The 23252-nt window shown below is 43.7% G+C and overlaps 2 protein-coding genes across 3 annotated transcripts in view; both read left to right on the top strand.

Annotated features, from left to right (window-relative positions):
- plbd1b (phospholipase B domain containing 1b) overlaps positions 1-4866 on the top strand; it is a 17127-nt gene extending 12261 nt beyond the window's left edge. Inside the window, exons 10-11 of one of the 2 annotated variants that reach the window (XM_034107847.2) lie at positions 434-540; positions 2929-4866. In XM_034107847.2, the coding sequence (XP_033963738.1) occupies positions 434-540; positions 2929-3105 (284 nt within the window). In that variant the 3' untranslated portion in view covers positions 3106-4866. Of the gene's footprint in view, positions 1-417; positions 541-2928 lie in introns of those variants that run through there. The other variant, XM_071206725.1, reaches the window with a different exon arrangement.
- A 1488-nt stretch (positions 4867-6354) lies between these two features.
- kctd17 (potassium channel tetramerization domain containing 17) overlaps positions 6355-23252 on the top strand; it is a 40897-nt gene continuing 23999 nt past the window's right edge. Inside the window, 2 exon segments of the mRNA XM_071206771.1 lie at positions 6355-6694; positions 6697-6830. Of these exon segments, the coding sequence (XP_071062872.1) occupies positions 6445-6694; positions 6697-6830 (384 nt within the window). The 5' untranslated portion in view covers positions 6355-6444.

The raw sequence follows: 23252 nt of genomic DNA, 5'->3' as shown, positions 1-23252 counted from the left end.
GTGTATTTAACTCAAAATTACGCCATATCAACATTGATTTTAATTTCTAACAGTATGTATGTACATCACTATGTATGTAGTATGTACTCCTGTATAATGTACACAAGCAGAGTTGTAGAAAAGTGGCAAAAAGTGTTTTTTTTACATTTGTACTTTGTAGAGAAATGTAGACACAAGTTGGAAGGGAGCAAAATAAACCTGACGAGTTTGAATTTGAGTTGATTATGAGTTAATTTTCAATTGATAATTAGCTCACAATAAGTTCACTTTAGTTACTCACACAACTTGACACAAGCCATGGGTTCAGGTCCGGACTTATAAGTCCGGACCTGAACCTGAACCTCTGGACTTGAGTCCGGACCTGAACCTGAATGTGAGTCCAGGTACGCAGCACTACAGGTGCATAATAAATGTCAGACACACTCTGTTTCAGACTACAAGAGGGACCCCTACTCTAAAGGCCATCCGTGTAAAACCATCTGCTGCCGCAACGACCTGAGACCACGCAGACCCCGTCCTGGAGGATGCTACGACACAAAGGTCAGAGGTCATCAGCACAGAATCAGGTTTCTGATATGTACTGTAAAACTGATTATGCTGACATGTTTTCGGGGACATTCAGGTAGGAATATAGCTTTGGCTATAGACATGAGTTTTATTTAATATTATAAAGTCATAGTTAAAAAGGGACCATACTAAAACTATTCAAAAGGTGATTAATGCCAGATTTAACTAAAAGTAAATTTCCATTCTCATTCTTGGAGCCGGGTAAACACAATTATAACTTTATTTATATAGACAATAAACAGACAATGCTAACCTATTCACCATTTTAACTACTTAGACATACTTTATTGTCATTTCAACAAGACACAGAGTGTACTATTAAAACGAAATTTCGTTGTACTGGCTTACAGGAACAGGACAATATAAAAACTTGCTAAAATTATACATATAGATAAATAATAGTGACGTGGTGCTGATAAAATTAAAGATAAAGTGTGCGTTTAAAATATAAAGACTTACTATACATATAAATAAAATAGACATACTATATAGAAAATATGTGCGCTTTACACAGCGTAATGTAATCTCTATGAACATCTTGTGTTAGGATAAGACGAATGGGGAAATGGCTCATTCCCTTTTTTAACCCCCTTATTTACGGCCTGTTTGGACCATGCCTATATAAATAAAACTTGATTTGATTTGATGCCTGTTTTTAAATCTGTCCTCGTTTTCCTCAACTACACACTATAACGTTTTGTGACTTCATCTTGTACAGTTACAAAGCTCCACAGAAATAAAAACAACTGTCACAATACACCCAACGCTAGCACACGACCACAGCTACAATAGGTGTCTTCCAGGACCTCACACACACACACACACACACACGCACGCACGCACGCACGCACACACACACACAGACAGACAGACAGACAGACAGACAGACAGACAGACAGACAGACAGACAGACAGACAGACAGACAGACAGACAGACAGAGGTGCATATCGTATGATCACTGGGCAACCCTGACTGAAAGCTAACATGGACATTAGTTTGTTTCTTTTAAGTTTTGTTCAGAGGCTTTTCCACTTTAAAGGGAAACACTGAATCCTTTCATTTCTGGTTTTAAAAAGGTCAAACTGTATTTGATGAGCAGTTTTAAAATGTCATGGGACAAGCATTGGTTGTAACCAAACTTTATATAAAGAATTCAAGGTCATGTGAACTAGGTTTGGCAACGAATACCTAGAATCTCAATCTCCTCTAACTATGCAGCAGGCGATATACTTAAAAGTAAAATAATGCAATAGACAAAATAATTCAATTATGTTAAAGGAGTAAGAACAGTAGAATAAGATACAACACAATGTAAACACTTTTAAATAAAAAATACTGTTCAAATCAAATGTAAATATTTGGATATAAGGACGATAAACAAATGTGCTAATGTTAATTATGGACAAGACGTATGTGAGTTGAAGGGTTTCAAATTACTTATTGGCAACAAAGATGTCTTAACGGATCTCTATTTAAAGATCCCCTCTTCTCCATGTCTCTTCTACATCAACATGTGTCCCCTCTTCTCCATGTCTCTTCTACATCAACATGTGTCCCCTCTTCTCCATGTCTCTTCTACATCAACATGTGTCCCCTCTTCTTCATGTCTCTTCTACATCAACATGTGTCCCCTCTTCTTCATGTCTCTTCTACATCAACATGTGTCCCCTCTTCTTCATCAACATGTGTCCCCTCTTCTTCATGTCTCTTCTACATCAACATGTGTCCCCTCTTCTTCACGTCTCTTCTACATCAACATGTGTCCCCTCTTCTTCATGTCTCTTCTACATCAACATGTGTCCCCTCTTCTTCATATCTCTTCTACATCAACATGTGTCCCCTCTTCTTCATGTCTCTTCTACATCAACATGTGTCCCCTCTTCTTCATGTCTCTTCTACATCAACATGTGTCCCCTCTTCTTCATGTCTCTTCTACATCAACATGTGTCCCCTCTTCTTCATGTCTCTTCTACATCAACATGTGTCCCCTCTTCTTCATATCTCTTCTACATCAACATGTGTCCCCTCTTCTTCATGTCTCTTCTACATCAACATGTGTCCCCTCTTCTTCACGTCTCTTCTACATCAACATGTGTCCCCTCTTCTTCATGTCTCTTCTACATCAACATGTGTCCCCTCTTCTTCATGTCTCTTCTACATCAACATGTGTCCCCTCTTCTTCACGTCTCTTCTACATCAACATGTGTCCCCTCTGTGGAAAGAAACTCTCTCTTTTCTTTTCTTCTTGCGAGCTATAATATATTGATGAAAAACAGTATAATAGGGGACCTTTAATATTAAATATGAAGCCAACTTTCCTCCTATAACTCCCTCCCCTCCTCTCCTCTCTCATGGTGCAGGTGACAGATTACCAGATGGCGATCCAGCTGGCGGCGGAGGCAGTAAACGGCCCCACGACGCAGGGGGGTCTGCGCCCGTTCTCATGGCAATCCTTCAACCTCACCTCCCATCATGGCCTCCCACACACCTACGACTTCCCCTTCGTCACTATGAGACCAACACTGCATCATCCCTGAGCGCACAGAGACAGAACATAGAGAACCAAATCCAAGAATATGTCGTGCTTTCCTGGTCAAATCAGGAATAACTGTTTGTGGCAACACTGAAACAAATCAGAATCGCTTTTATTACCAAGTAGATTTACACATACGAGGAATTTGCTTTGGTTTAAATGGTGCGTACAAAGACACAGGAATTATAAAAGCTATGTAAAAAAATATGTGAGCAACTGAGTACAGTCAAAATAAAATAGAATATCACGATGAGAAGGTTTAAAAGGTTGTAGTGTGGAGCAGAAATGTGCAACATGTAAGGGTTGTGCAGGATTTGCAATATTATAAAGTTTGGTTGGCATGATGTGCATTAATGTAATGTTTGTATGGGTTGGAAACTGTCCCTGTGAGAGAGAGCTGCAGAAATGAGTCCTAAAACTGGGAAGTTAGTTAGCATTTTAGCAGGTTGATATTCTTTTATTATTCTCAAGCGCTTTGAGCACTGGAAAAGCGCTATAATAAATGTAAGGAATTATTATTATTATTCTTTTATGTATTTTTGGTTAGAAGCCTAAGTTAAAGTCTCTGTTAACACATGCTAGCTTCTGGGATCGGACTACACACATGTGTCACCTTTGTAGAACTTAATTTAGTCTAAAACCAGAAGAGTCCCAGTATAAATACAACTAACAACAATGGGTAATGAGTGGTTGAGATTACATATATGGCCATCAGGGTAATGTTATTAAATAAAAACGTATTTGTTTGCTCTATGCCAGGGGGATCAAACTCAAATACACGGTGGGCCAAAGTAAAAAAAATGGCTACTAGTCGAGGGCCGGACTGGTTCAATGTTTATTGCAAAACTTATTGAAATGAATTTATCACACATATTAAACCTGGAACTAACGAAGCTTAAATGATTGCCTATATAAAAACAACATTAATAATAATAATACATGAGACTTGTATAGCGCTTTTCAGGAAACTCAAAGACGCTTTGACAGACAATTCAAAAATACAAAACAAAGAAAAATACAAAAAGAGATAAACAAAATAGGGGGGGGGGGGGGTCAGTGGTTGAATGCAGTGTTGAACAGGTGGGTTTTGAGTGATGGAAGAGTCCCTGATGGATTGGGTAGTGAGTTCCAGAGGGTGGGTGCAGCAACGGAGAAGGCTCTGCCGCCCCAGGACTTGAGGTTGGTCCGGGTGGGGAGGGACAGGAGGTTGGCAGCAGCAGAGCGGAGGGAGCGAGTGGGAGTGTGTCTGTGGAGGAGGTCAGTCAGGTAGGATGGACATTAAACATTAAATAATCAGTTGAGTCATTTCTTATGAGTACATTTCCCACAGGCCAACAACAGCTTCAACAAAACTATTCCCCTCAAAGAGAAACAAACATGGCCTGTTGCCGTGAGAGAAAGTGCAGAAGGAAACATTGAACTCAGTGTGCTGCTCTGAGATGCTAGCTCAGATACTTGGCGTCTCATCTCGGGTGCAAGGTCATCAATGTTTGGGGTCCGGCTCTGAGCTGAGGAGACCCTCAGGATGGAGTGAAGGCGTGCGTGCAATATACCGGCAGCCAGATCTAACAGTAATTAGAAATGATCCTGCGGGCAGAAATTAAATCCATCTGATTTCGCCTTGAGTTTGTTGACACATTATAATACATGTCATTTCTTAGAGGCTTTTATCCAAAGCGACTAACATATATTCACATGTGCTCTATGCAATCTTTCCTCAGGTTTAAACTGTTTGTAACAACATGATCTAACTACATTTTAATGAAAATATCATCTTTATATATTGCAATAAAGTGTGTTGCATTTTCTTCTTTATTTAGTATGCAGAATAGTTATACAATAAACGATAATACACAACGTTTGTTGTCTTGGTCAAGTCAGTCAAAGAGCACTTGTATTTCTTGATTATGTTTGATACAAAATATCCCTTCAGGTTGGTATTGGTCGGTTCAGTTTGTTTTCCGGTCTCTTGGTCGATCTATCTCCATGAGAAATAAAGAAAAATAAATTAAATTCAACCAGTCAAACCGTATACATGATCACTGGAATGGGTTTACTTTCACCAAACAGATCATTGCAGCATTACCCATAATCCCCTCTGTTTCAGCCCTGTTTCAAAAGTGCTGATTCTCTGTCTGTTACTTTAGGTGAAAATAAGGAGCCCCTGCCCACGCCCCTCTGAGAGATATTTGGTTAAAAAGAACTCAATAGCCGCTTTCACAGCATGTATTTTGCCGTACTTAGTTCCCAGCACTTAGTTCCCCCATGGAACTAAGAGCCGATCGCGTTCACACCGGAATAAATTCCCTGAGGGAAGATTACGCAAATGACGTCACTTCTTCTTCTGCTTTGGGTTTACTGGCAGGCCGCAAACAACTTCACGGCGTATACTGTCGCCCGAAGTCCCCGGCCGGAAGTCCCCGGAGTTGGGGACTGGCTTCAGTAGAAGCTGCTGGGACTCCCATCTAAGCCTTCCGAGTAAATCGCCAGAACGCCTCCTCATCTCCACCGCTCCCATGTTTTTTTTTGTGTTGCCATAAGTTATTCTCTCTCCGTTGGCTAATGCTAATGCTAATAATGCTAATGCCAGCAAATACAATGGCGGCTTCAAAAAACCTTTCAGAGTTTTACGGGGCGTGGTTTGCAATTCGCCCAGCCAATAGAAATTGGTACTTTTTCTCCCAAGGAAAGTCCCACCTCTCTAGCAGGCACTAAACATGGGGGTAAAAGTTCACTGAACTAAGTTCTCTTTTTGGTGTGAACGCAAAATTCCAGGCAGTATCGGAACTAAACTGGAAAAGTACGGGTAAAAGTACTCAGGTGTGAAAGCGCCTAATGTGCTCTAGGAGGAGATTCAGGTGATAAGGTGGGGGGGGGGGGTTACCTTGGTTGCTGATTGGCTAATGGTTACACAAGACAAACAATCGTTATGACATCATAAAGTGGCCAAAATCTGATAAACTCATTTTCAGACAGGTTTTTATATAAATGGATCTGGACAAAAAGAGAGAGAATCTTTTTTCCTGAAACATTCAGAATCTCTTTACACAGAGGGGACACATGTTGATGAAGAAGAGACATGAAGAAGTGGATTTTGCATAATAGGTGACCTTTAAAATGCAATATTTTTTTGTAAATATAATATCCACGTTAGGAGTTAACCGTTAGAGATTTTATTTTTGAAAGTATTACCCGGATGTGCTGTATCTCACTGCCTCTAACTTCACATTGTGGGCGGAGCTTATCCCCTCTCCTCCGAACGGACAGTTGTCTCGGAGCAGCAGCGGGCTCTCACGGTCCTCCTCTCCCCGGCTTCCTCGCTCCTTCTGCGGCTCTTTTCCTGATGGCAACGCCGGCGGATGACCCGCGGGAAACGGAGGACGTCGTCGTAGCGCTGTCGACGCATCAACACCACCACTTACAGAACAGCAACAGCAACAGCAACAACAATAACAATAATAACAACAACAAAGACAGTGAAGCAGGGGACAGCACGACGACGTCCAGCCCCGGGAGCACGGAGCCCGGAGGCGGGAGCACGGAGCCTGGATGCGGGGTTCAGAGCCTCGGTAACGGGTCCGTGCTCAGCCCCAGCGGGGAAATAACGGGAAATGGGTCCGGTTGAACGTGGGCGGCACTGTGTTCCTCACGACCAGGCAGACCCTCCTCAAGGAGCAAACCTCGTTCCTGTACCGGCTGTGTCAGCAGCAGGACCTGCACTCAGACACCGTGAGTTACACAAGAAATTAAACTAACCTGGAGTTTTATTTATCAACTTGAAACGATGGGCTTTTGTGCACAGAAGAAGTCTTTTTGTTAACAAGTCAGACTATTAGTTATGTGTTATTATAATTAGTTAGTGAAACCCATCCCTGTTAAACAATCAGACTATTATTTGTCTCATGTAACAGTGTGTGGTGTTAAGTGATTAGCTAGCATTGACATTTTCTTAATTTCTTCAGAGGTGAAGGTAGTATTCAGATGCTTTACTTGAGTAAAAGTAACAATACATTGTTGTCAAAAATACTTAATTACAATTATAATGTACAAGTAAAACAAAAGCCCTGATTCAAATCTGATTTAGTTTAAAGTTATCATTGTAACACCCCTCCCTGTTAACCAATTTTACAATTATTGATTTTGTATAACAGTGTGTGGCATTTAGTGGTTAGCTAACACCAGTGGTGTAAAGTAACTAAGTACATCAACTCAAGTATGGACTAAGTGGTGGGAGAAGTATTCAGATGTTTTACTTTAGTAGAAGTACCAAAACATTATTAACCTCTCTAATAATTATGTATGTGTTATAACTGTGTGTGGCATGTAGTGGTTAGCTAACAGTGGTGTAAAGTAACTAAGTACATATACTCAAGTACTGAAACAAGTATTTAGATGCTTTACTTGAGAAAAAGTACCAGTACATTATTGTAAAAATACTTAATTACAAGTTAATTCAAAATCTTACTTAAGTAAAAGTACAAATGTATTATAAGCAAGACGTTCTGCAACTACAATTAAAACATACTACATACTTTATACAATGGACATGTGTGCTACATTTAAAAGATGTTAGGACAGAATTCCCTAAATAATTAAGACTAAAGCAGTAAGTAGTACCAATACAATATTAAACGTAATAAAACAATTTAAACGTAATACAAATAAGCGTAATACTAGCTACTGTAGTGACAACCCACCTGCTAGATACTGCAGAGGCGGATCTACGGGGGGGGGGGGGGGGGGGGCAAGGGGGCAGCTGCCCCCTAACTGCCCCCCTAACTTTTGTTTCCCTAAAACTGTACTAAAACAAACCTACACTATTTCCACAAGCTTCTCAAGCAACGAAACAAGCATTATATTAGTCAAAAGTGAATCATTTTAAATATCATTTTAGGCCCGTTAAAAAGGCAGCTACGGCCCTGCATTAAACTGCGGAGCGGCGTTCACACAGCCCGCGGCTCACAGAGCTGCAGAGAGGGAACGAGCTGTCCCAGCACCTAGGGTGGATCAGCTTCCCCTGGGAGCATTTCCCCTTCCACTAGTTTTGTTTTTACTAAGGACGAGAGCTTGAAACTAGAGATGTCCCGATCCGATCACGTGATCGGGGATCGGAGCCGATCACGTGATTTTCCAAAAATCGGGGATCGGGAGAAAAAAATCGGGGATCGGAATTTTTTTAATTTTTTAAATATTATAAAATATATTTTTTAATTTAATGTTACAAAACAAAAATGACCATGTTCACGTCTTAAAGTCATCCTGAGGACTTAGTTTTGGTTTAAAGTTACACAACATCATGTGTTGCTTTCTTTGGGCTTGTTTTCAGACCTGGTTGCTTATTTCTCTGAAAGCTGGCAGCAGAGTGGGCGCAGTGTCTAATAGTAGCAGTAAGCTAACGAGAGGCTACGTCCAGCTGGTGACTCGGGAGTCGGGACGGAGAAAATGTCAGGAGTTTGGAAGTATTATAAAATTGAAAGCGAAGGCAGTGTAACAGCCAGATGCAATGTTTGCAAGGCGGAGGTTCCGCGTGGTGGAAAGAACAGAGCTACGTTCAACACGACCAATCTAACACGCTACCTGAGAAACAAACACCAACAACAACACGCCGAGTACACAGCGGCCACTCGGGTAACGGCACTGAAGCAACCGACACTTTCAGAGACTTTCAAAAGGAAAGAGAAACGGCCCCAGAACAGAGACAAGGCCAACACAATAACAGCCAGATAGCTGAATTCATCGCGTTGGATGACCAGCCGTTATCTGTTACCTTTTTTTTCTCTTAATGCATTGCATAAAGATCGGATCGGGAAAAATCGGTATCGGCAGATTGTCAAAATCAAATGATCGGAATCGGATCGGGAGCAAAAAAAGGTGATCGGGACATCCCGAAACTAAATATGAATAAAACGCAGCCGTTTGAATCGATAGCGTTTAACAGACGGGCGCTGTTTGGGGCGTTACGTTACAAAATCCTCATTCATGCATTCGTCTCCTCCCGGTTGGATTACTGCAACGGAGTCCTGTTCGGGGTTCCCAGTAAAGCCCTGGACAGGCTCCAGTATGTGCAGAACTCGGCTGCCAGGGTGCTTACTCACACCAAGCCCTGGCAGCACATTACCCCCACCCTGATCCACCTCCACTGGCTCCCAGTCAAGCACCGTATCACCTATAAACTCCTTCTTCTGACTTACAAATCCCTCCATGCCCTCGCCCCCCAATACCTGTCTGACCTTCTCCGCTACCACACTCCATCCCGGAAGCTAAGATCATCTGGACAGGATCTCCTCTCCACCCCCCGCACCAGGTTGCGGACTTTTGGTGACAGAGCCTTCAGTGTGGCATCCCCCACCCTCTGGAACTCTCTCCCCCCCGAAATCCGCAGCGCCCCAACCCTGGACATTTTCAAAAAAGCCCTCAAAACGCACCTTTTTACTAAGGCTTTCCCCACTAGTTAGTTTAATAGGTTTATTTTTCCACTACTTCCCCCCCCCTACCCGACTTGTAAAGCGACCTTGGGTTTCCTGAAAGGCGCTATAAAAATATTATATATTATTATTATTATTATTAAAATACTACGCAGACAGCGCTAGCTGGGAGATCGATCACTTTGCTAAATTATGCGGTAGGCTACTGTTAAATCCATGTAAACTACACATCACAGCCATGAGGCCAGATCAATGAAACCAGGATACATCCTTTAACGTAAAAACTGGATCTAAACACAGAGCCTTTGTGCGTTTGATAAATACTTTCTGATGTTATATTTATGATATGCTACTTATTAGCTACATGGCCCTAACGTGTAAAGTTATACAAGCATTTGTACCAGTGCTTTTCACAAGTAGACTCTTGCAGGCCAGAGTAGCTGGAGTGAGTCAACAACAACACAAAGACACCTGAGAAGTGATCAGGATGAACATATAGAGGAAAAGGAAAAGAGAGTTCACCGAAGACACCAGGAGGGTCAGAGCAGGAGGAAGAGGAGGAGAGGAAGAGACCAGGAGGGTCAGAGCAGGAGGAAGAGGAGGAGAAGAAGACATGTAGGCTGTGAGGATTGGAATAAAGATGAAGTATCAGAAAGAGGGCCAGAGGCAGGGATCAGGAGGCAGATGAGACTCCAGCTGGACCACATGGTATGTTCTTATTCTCCATACATATTCCATCACAGCAGCTCAATCTAGCAGCTCTTAGTATTGACACATGTTGAAATGTGTTGCTGCACAGCTCACCTTTAGCTCTCTGGAGAGATGGGGGATGTCATTTGTGTACTTCATTATAACTAAGTACTTTTACTGAATCGGGTGCCTTTTGGGTCTTTACATCTTTGAAAAATGAAACCAAAAAGTTTGGTCATCACATCTGGTGGTGGACTACTTACATGTTCCCACCTCAGGCACAAAGTATAAATAATTACTAGGAATTTCCTTGAAAAAATGTAACGGTGACGTTTTTGACAAAAAGTAGGCATGAGACCTTGTTTAGCTAAGATATGGCACCACATGGAAGTCAAGGACATTACAAAATTGTAATATTTTGCAAAACTATTGTTTATTATGTCATATACAATTATTTACTATTATTAATTCATATAACAGAGTTGAAATGTTGAGCATGTCAATCTTAATCTGAAAATACAAAAACTGAAATAAGAGAAGAAACTGACACTTGCCTTTCTTTGCCATCTTTTCTTCAGAAGACTTTTGTGATGTAATTCCCTCAATGCAGATGCAGATCACACATGGACTGATCCATTATTTTAATAGGAGGGTAAATGGTATGGCTTGGGTTGAAACAAACTGAGGGACGTGTGTCAATATTGCAATTTCATAGATAATTCAAGTATTTTTTCAGAATTTCTTTTTGATCAGTTAAAGTTGACAAGCATATGATTATATTAGTGCAGCAACATTTTGGGTTAATTGGCCATTTTGATTTGTTTAATATTAAATTAATATGTAATTATGCTTAGTGAGGACATGCAAATATGTCTGTCTACTACTAAGACAACCAATCTTTTAAAAACAAAATATATATATACATTTAGTTTTACATTGTAATGCAAAACAACCTGTTCCATTAATTAATTGCTTTAAAATACATTTTGTAGTTTCCTTTCATTTAAAATTGTTGAAGTAAGCTTGGGGGACTCAAAGGGGACCCGATTGTTTGTCTGAACACCTTGTTTCTCTTGTGCATTAAGAACACTTGTGTTAGGGCATGAATTAACAATAAATAGGTTATATATAAAATACCACCTACTAGCTACTGCCGTGACAACCCACCTACTAGCTACTGTAGAGACAACCCACCAACTAGCTACTGTAGAGACAACCCACCTACTAGCTACTGTAGAGACAACCCACCTACTAGCTACTGTAGAGACAACCCACCTACTAGCTACTGTAGAGACAACCCACCTACTAGCTACTGTAGTGACAACCCACCTGCTAGCTACTGTAGAGACAACCCACCTACTAGCTACTGTAGAGACAAACCCACCTACTAGCTACTGTAGAGACAACCCACCTACTAGCTACTGTAGTGACAACCCACCTGCTAGCTACTGTAGAGACAACCCACCTACTAGCTACTGTAGAGACAACCCACCTACTAGCTACTGTAGAGACAACCCACCTACTAGCTACTGTAGAGACAACCCACCTACTAGCTACTGTAGAGACAACCCACCTACTAGCTACTGTAGAGACAACCCACCTACTAGCTACTGTAGAGACAACCCACCTGCTAGCTACTGTAGAGACAACCCACCTACTAGCTACTGTAGAGACAACCCACCTACTAGCTACTGTAGAGACAACCCACCTACTAGCTACTGTAGAGACAACCCACCTACTAGCTACTGTAGAGACAACCCACCTACTAGCTACTGTAGAGACAACCCACCTACTAGCTACTGTAGAGACAACCCACCTACTAGCTACTGTAGTGACAACCCACCTACTAGCTACTGTAGAGACAACCCACCTACTAGCTACTGTAGAGACAACCCACCTGCTAGCTACTGTAGAGACAACCCACCTACTAGCTACTGTAGAGACAACCCACCTACTAGCTACTGTAGAGACAACCCACCTACTAGCTACTGTAGAGACAACCCACCTACTAGCTACTGTAGAGACAACCCACCTACTAGCTACTGTAGAGACAACCCACCTACTAGCTACTGTAGAGACAACCCACCTACTAGCTACTGTAGAGACAACCCACCTACTAGCTACTGTAGAGACAACCCACCTACTAGCTACTGTAGAGACAACCCACCTACTAGCTACTGTAGAGACAACCCACCTACTAGCTACTGTAGAGACAACCCACCTACTAGCTACTGTAGTGACAACCCACCTACTAGCTACTGTAGAGACAACCCACCTACTAGCTACTGTAGAGACAACCCACCTGCTAGCTACTGTAGAGACAACCCACCCACTAGCTACTGTAGAGACAACCCACCTACTAGCTACTGTAGAGACAACCCACCTACTAGCTACTGTAGAGACAACCCACCTGCTAGCTACTGTAGAGACAAACTGTCATTTATTGCATCTCTGCGTGAATGAGAGAGAACAAACACAAAAAGTGGTATTTAATCACTTGGGACTATCATGCTCTTTTTAATGTGTTTTTTCTACCATCACAAGACAGCCAGTCATGCACGATAAAGAACAGGAGAAGCGGAGGAGCTTTCATGCTTCTCCATACGCGCGAGAAAGAGAGATGTATTATGTGTTTCCCAGTCACATGTACGCTGAACACACTCATGAATGATGCAGATTTCTATATGCTGCAGCTGGTGACACGTGTGTGTGTGTGTGTGTGTGTGTGTGTGTGTGTGTGTGTGTGTGTGTGTGTGTGTGTGTGTGTGTGTGTGTGTGTGTGTGTGTGTGTGTGTGTGTGTGTGTGTGTGTGTGTGTGTGTGTGTGTGTGTGTGTGTGTGTGTGTGTGTGTGTGTGTGTGTGTGTGTGTGTGTGTGTGTGTGTGTGTGTGTGTGTGTGTGTGTGTGTGTGTGTGTGTGTGTGTGTGTGTGTGTGTGTGTGTGTGTGTGTGTGTGTGTGACAGTAGAGAGAAGAGGGTATGACTTCCCTTCAGTCTGGAGTCTCTAACTGGAGGCTGACATTTGTGTGCTCTTATCTTTCAAATGTCAAGTGTAAAAACATTGGGAATGGGCGGAGGAGGATAGGGATAAAATGTCCAGTCATGGTATATGGGCACGGTACCAATACATGTGGATTATTACCTTTTACTTCATCGTTCTTTAACAGAAGGATCTGACTAATTATTGTTTAATAATCTATGTTTTTTTTTATCGGACTTAGTCTGAAAATACAGATTACAACAGCATGAATCCAACATATCTTTAAGCATTTAATAAACACTTCATTGATGATTCTAACTGTCATGAACTCATGCTATCACAACATGGGCTAGCTAAATCACACAGCGGCCAACTAGTTAGCTCTGCATTATTATTTTACTAATTGTATACCTTGTCATCAACAATTCAAAACTAAATTCAAAAAATGTATATTTGCAGATTACTCCAGCTAACAAATATTGGGTATTCCCAGAATCAATATTTTATTTTAGAAATAATAACTTCTCAGTTCGTTTATTTATTTAATATTGTTTATTATTTTTTCCTTCTTATTTATTTTCATCGTTATGCGGATTCATTATTATTTCAGCCCTGGAAATGGCCTTGTAATATTTGTATTGGTGTGTATGAGTGCATTTGTGTACTTATACACCTGAACATATGGTGCTTATGTATATTCTGTGTATGTGTGAACATATGAATGTAAAAAAAGTCACTTGAAAATAAGTGTTCACAATGTTTATATGCATTTATTATTATATGCATTTATTCTTATTATTTATTTGCCAAGTATATTTCAATCAGGAGAGACGTGATGTATGAGTACATGTTTATTTATCGGGACACATGATATGCGGGAATAGTGATTGACGTATTACAACAAGTAACTGTAATGATGTTTTGGCGACTAGGCCCCGGGTTTGCAGGATGATCATTCAGGAGGGAAAGAATCGCTCTGATGAACCCCCCGGGGTCTAGACACTGGTGGTGGTGATAGTAGTTCAGTCCGATCTGAAGGGAGAAGGTTTAGCTTGGCCCTGTATTTAGGAGACAGGAGGCGAAGGGGTGGAGGAGGGTTTGCGTTGACACCTGAAATGACAACTGACAGGAAGGGGAGAGCAGATTTAAAGAGGTTAGCAGGTGCGATGATTGGCTAGCCGGGGCGTAATGCCCCTGATCACTTATTGAAATAACGTGTGACACCCGATGCTGTTGTCTTCCTGATTGAACTTACACTGAGCTACATTTCAATCAGGAGAGACGTGATGTATGAGTACATGTTTATTATCGGGACACATGATATGCGGGAATAGTGATTGACGTATTACAACAAGTAACTGTAATGATGTTTTGGCGACTAGGCCCCGGGTTTGCAGGATGATCATTCAGGAGGGAAAGAACCGCTCTGATGAACCCCCAAAAGAAGTGAAGTATGAAGTACGGAGCTGTGAGCAATCCTTACCTTGCGGCTGGCTGCGGAGATCTATGGATGAAAAGGAGATTAACATGGGGACACGATGAGCGCCGGAATCGCTTCCGGGCTGCGGGGTTAGTCATGTGCGGGACCACTGCCCGAAACCTGCACGCAGGTTTACCATGACGCAGACCCACTGGCCGCAACCTGCGCCCGCAGGGTTAAACCTAAGCGCGGACCTGAGTCCGCAACCTGCGCCCGCAGGGTTAAACCTAAGCGCGGACCTGAGTCCGCAACCTGCGCCCGCAGGGTTAAACCTAAGCGCGGACCTGCGCCCGCAACCTGCGCCCGCAACCTGCGCCCGCAACCTGCGCCCGCAGGGTTAAAGCTAAGCGCGGACCTGTGTCCGCAACCTGCGCCCGCAACCTGCGCCCGCAGGGTTAAACCTAAGCGCGGACCTGCGCCCGCAACCTGCGCCCGCAGGGTTAAACCTAAACGCGGACCTGAGTCGGCAACTTGACTCGGACCCACGTTCGCGACCTGCACTTGCGGGATTAGCATACGCAGATCCGGAGTCATAGCCTGACAGATCCGGAACCGTAGACACGTATACATGCTGGCGTGTTACCACACCAGTTATAGGTATATTTACCATCTTTTAGTGTTTGAGGGACCTTTGGATAGCCAGCACGGCACTGATGTCCGGGCGGATGTAGGATGTGAAGGCAGAGGAGGACCATCGTCCGAGTTGTTGCAGGGATGAGGATGAGACGCCTTGATTAGCAGCGGAGGTAGCTGCGCCTATCCTTAACGAATGCCCCGAGAATAATTGGGGCGATAAGCCGGATCTAATGAGAACTTGCTTAAGGTAATGATTGAACTGGTGTTGAGTTAAGGGAAAATCCCCTGAAATAAGAAATAGTGGTGAGAGAGGATTAATGGAAGGTCTAAGACGCAGGAATTTGATCATGGATTCATAAGGGCAGAACGGGGAATCGTTGCGAGCTGCGATGACGGAGCAAGCGCCTCCGCATTTGGAGTGTTTAATGTTTAAACTAAAATGGCTAGCGTGGAAGGATAGGTCGTTAAGGCAGACGTCTTGATTGGGATTGAATGATCGTGAAGCTGTGGTAAATTCGCCTGGTCTAAGAAAAGCATAAAATGCCAGCAGAAATACAGCATCGAGTAGGGCGTCGATGTAGGGAGAAAATAATCCTTCTCTAAGTTTGGAGAGCATAAGGCGCAGAGTGGAGAGTGTAATGGGTCGTCTATGGTCTAACGCTGGGGGAAACGTTTTTAGAAGACCTCTAAGTATGAGTTTAACGGATAGGTTAGCAAGCAAGCTGGGGAAGCTGGGATCGAAGCAGCGAACGTTAAATTGTACTCCTGCTAAGAGGCCCCGGATGTATTGGGGTTTGAGGTGGCGATCAGTGGCGCAGTAGCACATGAAGGCGCACACGGTGGGGATGAGAACGGGTCTAAGTGAGATGCCTACGGAAACACAAAAGAACGCGAACGTTCTCCATGCAAAGTCGTACGTTCTGAGGGTGGAAGTGGCTAAGCCTTTCCTCATAAAATATCTGGCGGACTCTAGGTGCCTAGCTAAGGGGCTCTTGTTTAATGTAGAGAGAGGAGATGCAGAGGAGGAATCCCAACGGGTTGCGGGCTGGCTTCCGGGCAGAGGTTCCGGAAGGTCTGAAATTGAAAGCGAGAGAGGGAATCAGCCACTATATTGAGGTGGCCGGGGACGTGACGAGCTGAGATGAGGAAGTTGTGGGTGAGGGAGGACCACGTGATGCTTCTCATGAACGGCATGATGTCACTGCAAGAGGAGCGACCTTTATTGATGATCCAGACCACTGACTGGTTGTCGCAGAGTACCGAGATGCGTTTCCGTAGCCAGAGGTGGCCCCACACATGGCAGGCAACAGCAATCGGATAGATCTCGTGCAGGGCGGAGGATGAGGAATGATTGGGAAATGAGGGAGGCCACGGGCCCGCGAACCACTCTCCCTGAAAGAAACCCCCAAAACCCACGGATGGGGCAGCGTCCGTGAAAAACCTCATCGAATCAGAGGAGTACACGAGGTCGTCATAAAAGAAGGTGATGCCATTCCAGTGGGCGAGCAGGAGAGACCAGAAGCATAGGTCTGAGCGGCAGCCTTCGTCTAGAAACACGCGGTCGTGGAGGTTTGTTACAGCCGACGCTGCGTCCAGGAGGCGGGAGATGAATGAGCGCCCCTGGGGGATGACGCGCATGGCAAAGTTGAGGTGCCCGAGGAGGGAGAGCAGCTGCTGTTTGGTGATGACTTGTTGCTCGCAATAGGATTTAGTGATGTCGCGTATGCGCTGCAGTTTGGCGATGGGGAGAGATGCTTTCATGTCTATAGTGTTGAGTGTGATGCCTAAAAACTCCAAGCTAGTGTCGGGTCCTATGGTTTTCTCTCCGGACAGGGGGACGCCTAGCTCCTGAAAGCAGCATTTGAGTTTCGCCAGGGAAGCGCCTGAGTTATCCCGAGGGGGATCTATGAGGAGAAAATCGTCCAGCAAGTGGAGAACGGAGGGAATCCTGACATTATTCAGCAGAATCCAGCAGAGAGCTTCGGAAAAGGAATTAAAAATACAGGGGCTACTTCTGCACCCGAAAGTCAAGCGAACCGCAAAGTAGAATTTAGCTTCCCACTTAATACCGAACATGTTCCACTGGGATGGATGGATGGGAATGATCTTGAATGCGTCAGTAATATCTGCCTTGGAGAGCCAGGCTCCTTGCCCCGCAAACTTGATTAGTTTGATTGCGTTATCGACTGAGGCATAATGAAGGGAGAATGGCTCTGGAGGAATAAGGCTGTTAATACTGCAAAACGGGCCGGAGCGGGGTGCGGACAGATCGAAAATCAGCCTTTTTTTCTCAGAGTATTTACTCGTGGCTACTCCTATTGGGCTTGTCCGGAACACTGAGAACGGGGGTGAGTGAAACGGACCGATAAGGTATCCTTTGTTGAGTTCTTTCTCGATAAGCTGGGAGACTATGGTGGGTTCTTTAAATGCTGATTGCAGATTTTTTGAAACAAGGGACACGGAGGGAGGAGAAATAACCCCGACCCTGAACCCTTGAGAGAGCCCTGACAGAAGATATTCTACGAACACGGGATCTGGGTGAGTAGAAAGCGCTGCTGCTAAATGTGGGATGTTGATGGGGGTGGAAAGGTGATGTTTCAGGAGTTTTTTCCCCCACGTGGTTTCTGCTGCGGGAACTTCACGTGCCCGCGCCTGGGGCAAACTGACTTCGGGTGAGCCTCCCTGCAGGTACTGCAGATATGGAGATAAGAACAATAAGCAAAGGTGCAGATATTTTCGTTGAACTTATAACAGATCCTGTCGTCTGCCCTAATCTGCGCCTCTTGCCTATTCTGCACCTGGTTTTTTTGTTTATTATTCCCCGACTGTGACGCAGGAAAAGCTCTGAACCCGGAGAAAGGCACTGATGGGCAGAAGGGGGAGGTGTGGCCCTGCGTCCCGCAGCTGATGCATGAAACAACTTGTTGCCCGCCAGTCGCCATCACGAGCAGCTCGGTGTCCAGCACGGACCAGTCCAGGCGAACGTTGCAGTGGGCTAAGTGAAGCGCTGCTTTGCTAGAAAAGCTCTTGTGATAGGAGTAGAACGTGGATTTCCCGAATTTGAGATAAAGATCGCCGATGAGGCCCAGATAAGCGTCTAACTCAACTCTTCTTTCCGGGTAAACGGAACACAGGACATCGCGGAAGATGCCGAAAGCAACCAGAAATTGTCCTATGTTGAGGTCTCTGAGGAGCCGAGGATCTGCGGATTTAAAAACGGCAGTGATGCTTCCTCCCGTGGCGATTGACTTGTCGCACTCCGGGGAAGGCAAGATGAGGGTGACTAAATGTATGTCTTTCCCATCGAGGATTTTCGCTCTCAGCCGAGAGGAAATGTGAGCGCTCTGGGGAATATGAGGCCTACCTGAGTGAGGCGCTGGGAGTGCGGAAGCCAGGGAGTGAGGGGGAGCTATGATTTGTGGAGGGAAACCCCCGAGACCTGGCATAAATCATGTTGGCAGCGAAGCGGGGACCGAGGCCCAGTTCGCAGAAGAGGTTGAAGCTCCGATGGGGCCTTTATCCATGGCCTGCAGGCGAGCGTCAATTAGCAGCATAGAGCTAGCCAAAGATTGCAGGGAGTTTGCTATGCTATCCGTTAGTGGCTGATTACCGGGGCTCCCGGGCTGGGCGACGCTCGGGTGAGCCTGTGGAAAGGTGGACCTTTTTAGATGGACCGGCTCTAGAGGGACTTGACTTTTTTTTCCTCGCTCCGGCCTCTCGGGGGTGATAGCTGGAGAGTTGGCTGGAGCTGCTGGGGCTGCTGCCCTGGGCTGATGGACCGCGCCGGAGACTTGGTCCGAGAGCTCCCTGAGCTGGGAGAGAGGGAGATCTGAGGCTGCAGAGATACCCTGCTGCCGTAAATGGGTGATTATGAAGTTTGCTTCTGCTGATTGTGAGCTGTCACGGGAAGCCAGGCGGGCGCTCATGCGCCGGAGGCTTGAGGAGTTCGAAGCTGCATCCGGAGGTACATCGGAGTCAGGATCGAGATCCTTCGAAAACGGTTCGTTCTCGGAAGAGTCTGTGTTAGACATTGTGGTTTGTTTTTCTTTCTTTTCTGAGTGTTTGCGGAGGAGTATTCGTTTACTACCTTTTGCGTTGACACCTGAAATGACAACTGACAGGAAGGGGAGAGCAGATTTAAAGAGGTTAGCAGGTGCGATGATTGGCTAGCCGGGGCGTAATGCCCCTGATCACTTATTGAAATAACGTGTGACACCCGATGCTGTTGTCTTCCTGATTGAACTTACACTGAGCTACATGTGTACATATTTGTATATATAGTATTTTCCTTTTCAATAAAGATAGTCAACTGGGTTATATAACTGACCCTATATCTAGATTTCATATATATATATGCATTTATTTATTTTTTCCCCAGTTTTCTTTATTTCTTTGTACTCCTTCATTTCTATACGTTTTTGACGCAATAATGCCAATGTCATATTAGGGTGATTCACCGGAGGGCTACTTCCCATACGCTATGCTTCAGCCCTCCCGCTTCTACTAATTTAGTTTATCTTTGTGAGTATGAATTATACTTTTTCCTTTTTTGGATGAATTAGTGGAATACATTTATAAAAATAAATAAATAAATTGTATGCACAATTTAAAAAGGTATGTTTAAACATATATATGCTTTTTAGGCCCATTTTAATACTCAATTTTTAACAAAGGGGTCCCTGCACCATCTCTCTTTTAGCTTCGGGCACATGTGTCAAACTCAAGGCCCGGGGGCCAAATCAGGCCCTTGGTGGATTTAATTTCGGCCCGCAGGATAATTCCTAATCACTATTAGATCTGGCCCGCCGGTATATTGCACGCACACCTTCACTCCATCCTGAGGGTCTCCTCCGCTCAGAGCCGGACCCCAAACATTGATGACCTTGCTCCCGAGATGAGACGCCAAGTGTCTGAGCTAGCATCACAGAGCAGCACACTGAGTTTCAATGTTTCCTTCTGCACTTTCTCTCACGACAGCAGGCCATGTTTGGTTTTCTCTTTGAGGGGAATAGTTTTCTTGAAGCTGTTGTTGGCCTGTGGCAAATGTACTCATAAGAAGTGACTCTGGAAAAGCTGCAGATAGAGCCATAAGAAATGAATGCAACTGATTATTTAATGTTTAATGTTGTTTTTATAGGCAATAATTTAAGCTTTGTTAGTTCCAGGTTTAATATGTGCAATAAGTTCATTTCATAAGTTCTGCAATAAACATTGAACCAGTCCCAGACCCCCCTGGCTTAGGGCCTGAAAAACAATGCAGACACCTGGTTTAGTCTTTAAACGGTAAAAAAAAAACAGAATGAAAAAATTCACTGAGGCTTCTTCAAGTGTCTGGTTTTGTTGTAACAAAAATCAAAATACCCAAAATTATTACTCAAAATTATTTATGTCACAGAAAAGCAGGAAATCTGATCATTACAACGGTTAAAATCAGAGAATATCATTATTGTTCGGCTATTTCTGCTTTAAAAATAACTGTCATGGTTATAACACAGCCAATTATAATAATATATGACTATATTCTATATTAAGATGATTTCCAGTGTCTATACTTTGTAGACCTCAGCCGAAGAGCACACATCCCTTCAGCTAAAGTGACTAAACCAAAACACACAGCCACCAACAAATTGGAGTTTGGAGGTTTTCAGCCGGCAGCAGCGATGACTGCTCCCTTGCTGAAGCTCTCCAGTCTGTGGAAAGATTATTCCCGTGTGACCTTCAGGAGTTCCCTCTGCACTGCCTGAAGACACACACACTAGTGTTGTCACGATACCAACATTTTGGTTTCGATACCGATACCAAGTCAAGAATTGCGATTCCGATTCTTTTTCGATACTTTTCTTAAAAAAAGGGAAACACGGAATATCGGCTTTAAAATTAGGAATAACAGATGATTTTAGCCGTCGGAACAACTAAAGCAGCAGGTAATAATAACAGAAACGCCAAAGAGTCACATCTAATATAAATATATATAAAAGCATTTATTTTAATTGTGTAGCAGTGAGTTTAACATTTTGGCAGCACTGTTGAGCATTTTGAAAATGTATTTTCATGCCTCTGTGCAAGGCTTAGTCTTTCTATCTTTATAGCCACTGGTGTAAAGTAACTAAATTCATAAACTCAAGTACAATTTTGAGATACTTGTACTTTATTTAAGTATTTCAATGTTTCTTTTGCTACTTTGCACTTCTAATCCACTACAGTTCAGAAATAATGGTGTACTTTTCCTCCACTACATGTATTTAATCCCTTTAGTTACTTCACAGATCTGGATGAATGATGTGAAATATAATCAAGTGTTAAATCAGACTTTAGTTCCACCTGGAGTAAATCCACCAGCTACCCTGCAGTATACAAAGTCATTCAAACTAGCTGCACATTTACCAGCTTTGAGAACACTTTCATGATCAATCATTATAAAACATATCATATATATTATTCTGAAATGGACCAATCTGCACAATGACTACTTTTACTGTCGCTACTTTAATACTTTTACTTGAGGAACATTTTGAATGCAGTACTTTTACTGTAACAGAGTATTCCTACACTCTGGTGCTTCTAGTACAAGACCTGAGCACTTCTACTTTTACTGTCGCTACTTTAACTATATTTTGATGATAATACTTTTGTACTTTTATTTGAGGAACATTTTGATTGCAGGATTGTTCCTACATTCTGGTACTTCTACTTTAACTCAAGTACAACACCTGGGTACTTCTACTTTTACTCAAGTACAAGATATATACTTATACCACCTCCGTTTATAGCCTATGAAAAAAACTAATAGAAAACGAAAGCTAACGTTAGCAGATAGTGATGCTAGTTTGCTAGTTAAGTTTGCTCAACGATAATATTGCGACAGAAAAACTTTTCAGTGCACATCACGCTCTGCTGCTCCGACAGGAAGCTCTGCTCTGAACACCTGAACGGCCCGTTCACAGACTTCTGGCGTCTTTTCTGTCAACAAGCCGAGGCGCAGCGGCAGTTGCACTCCCACTTGCAGCCATGCTTCTCGTTTTCTCACATGCTCTGGCAGCTAGCGCGTGGCAGCGTGCACGAGAGAGGGGAGGGACTTAGAACGTGCTTGAGAGGAGCGGGACTGCAGGCACGGCTGCAGGGAGTGGAAGCAGAGCGCTGAACATACACGGCTCTTATTAAACGGCGTTTTTTACGGGAGTACTTTTCCCCGTCATTCTTAAAGTACCGATACTAATGAAACGGAGGAATCGTACCGTTTTAACGGCAGGGTATCGCGGTACCTTTCAAGTATCGGTACACCGTGCAACACTAACACACACACACACACACACACACACACACACACACACACACACACACACACACACACACACACACACACACACACACACACACACACACTGAATCTCTCCATGTTTCCTTCACACCTGTCCTCGCTCTCAGCAGCTGCTTATCGCACATGCATCCTCCATATTCACCTTTTATTATCCCCATCTCTATCACACACACACACACACACACACACACACACACACACACACACACATACACACACACACACACACACACACACACACACACACACACACACACACACACACACACACACACACACACACACACTTGATTCTCGAGAGACACAAGGAGAGGCTTCATTTTTTATTTTATATTTCACTTGCTGTCATTCTGAAAACCGTTGCAGAGCCGCAGCTGAGGCTCTGAATCCTCTGTGAGTTGTGACTGCGGTTGTAACGATGTCAGGCGTTTTGATATCAATACCGGTGAGATCTCATGCTATCCAGTTGGATACCACGGTAAGAACAAAACAATAAACCCCATGCACATCAACATAGACTGATCTGTTACCTGTGGCGCAGTGGATGGTGCGTTGGTGTTCGGATCAGGGGGCACAGGTCTAACAAGTGACATGTAATGTAATGTTACCGTTAGCATTCTGTTTTTTGTCAAAACGGTGATAGATTCCTCTGTATTGCTGTGAACACATCTCCTTCAAACACCT

Source organism: Pseudochaenichthys georgianus, chromosome 19 (genome assembly GCF_902827115.2).
Source record: "Pseudochaenichthys georgianus chromosome 19, fPseGeo1.2, whole genome shotgun sequence".
In the NCBI taxonomy this organism is placed as follows: Eukaryota; Metazoa; Chordata; class Actinopteri; order Perciformes; family Channichthyidae; genus Pseudochaenichthys; species Pseudochaenichthys georgianus.
The sequence above is the reverse complement of the archived record's forward strand: the minus strand, read 5'-3'. Positions and strand labels throughout refer to the sequence as shown.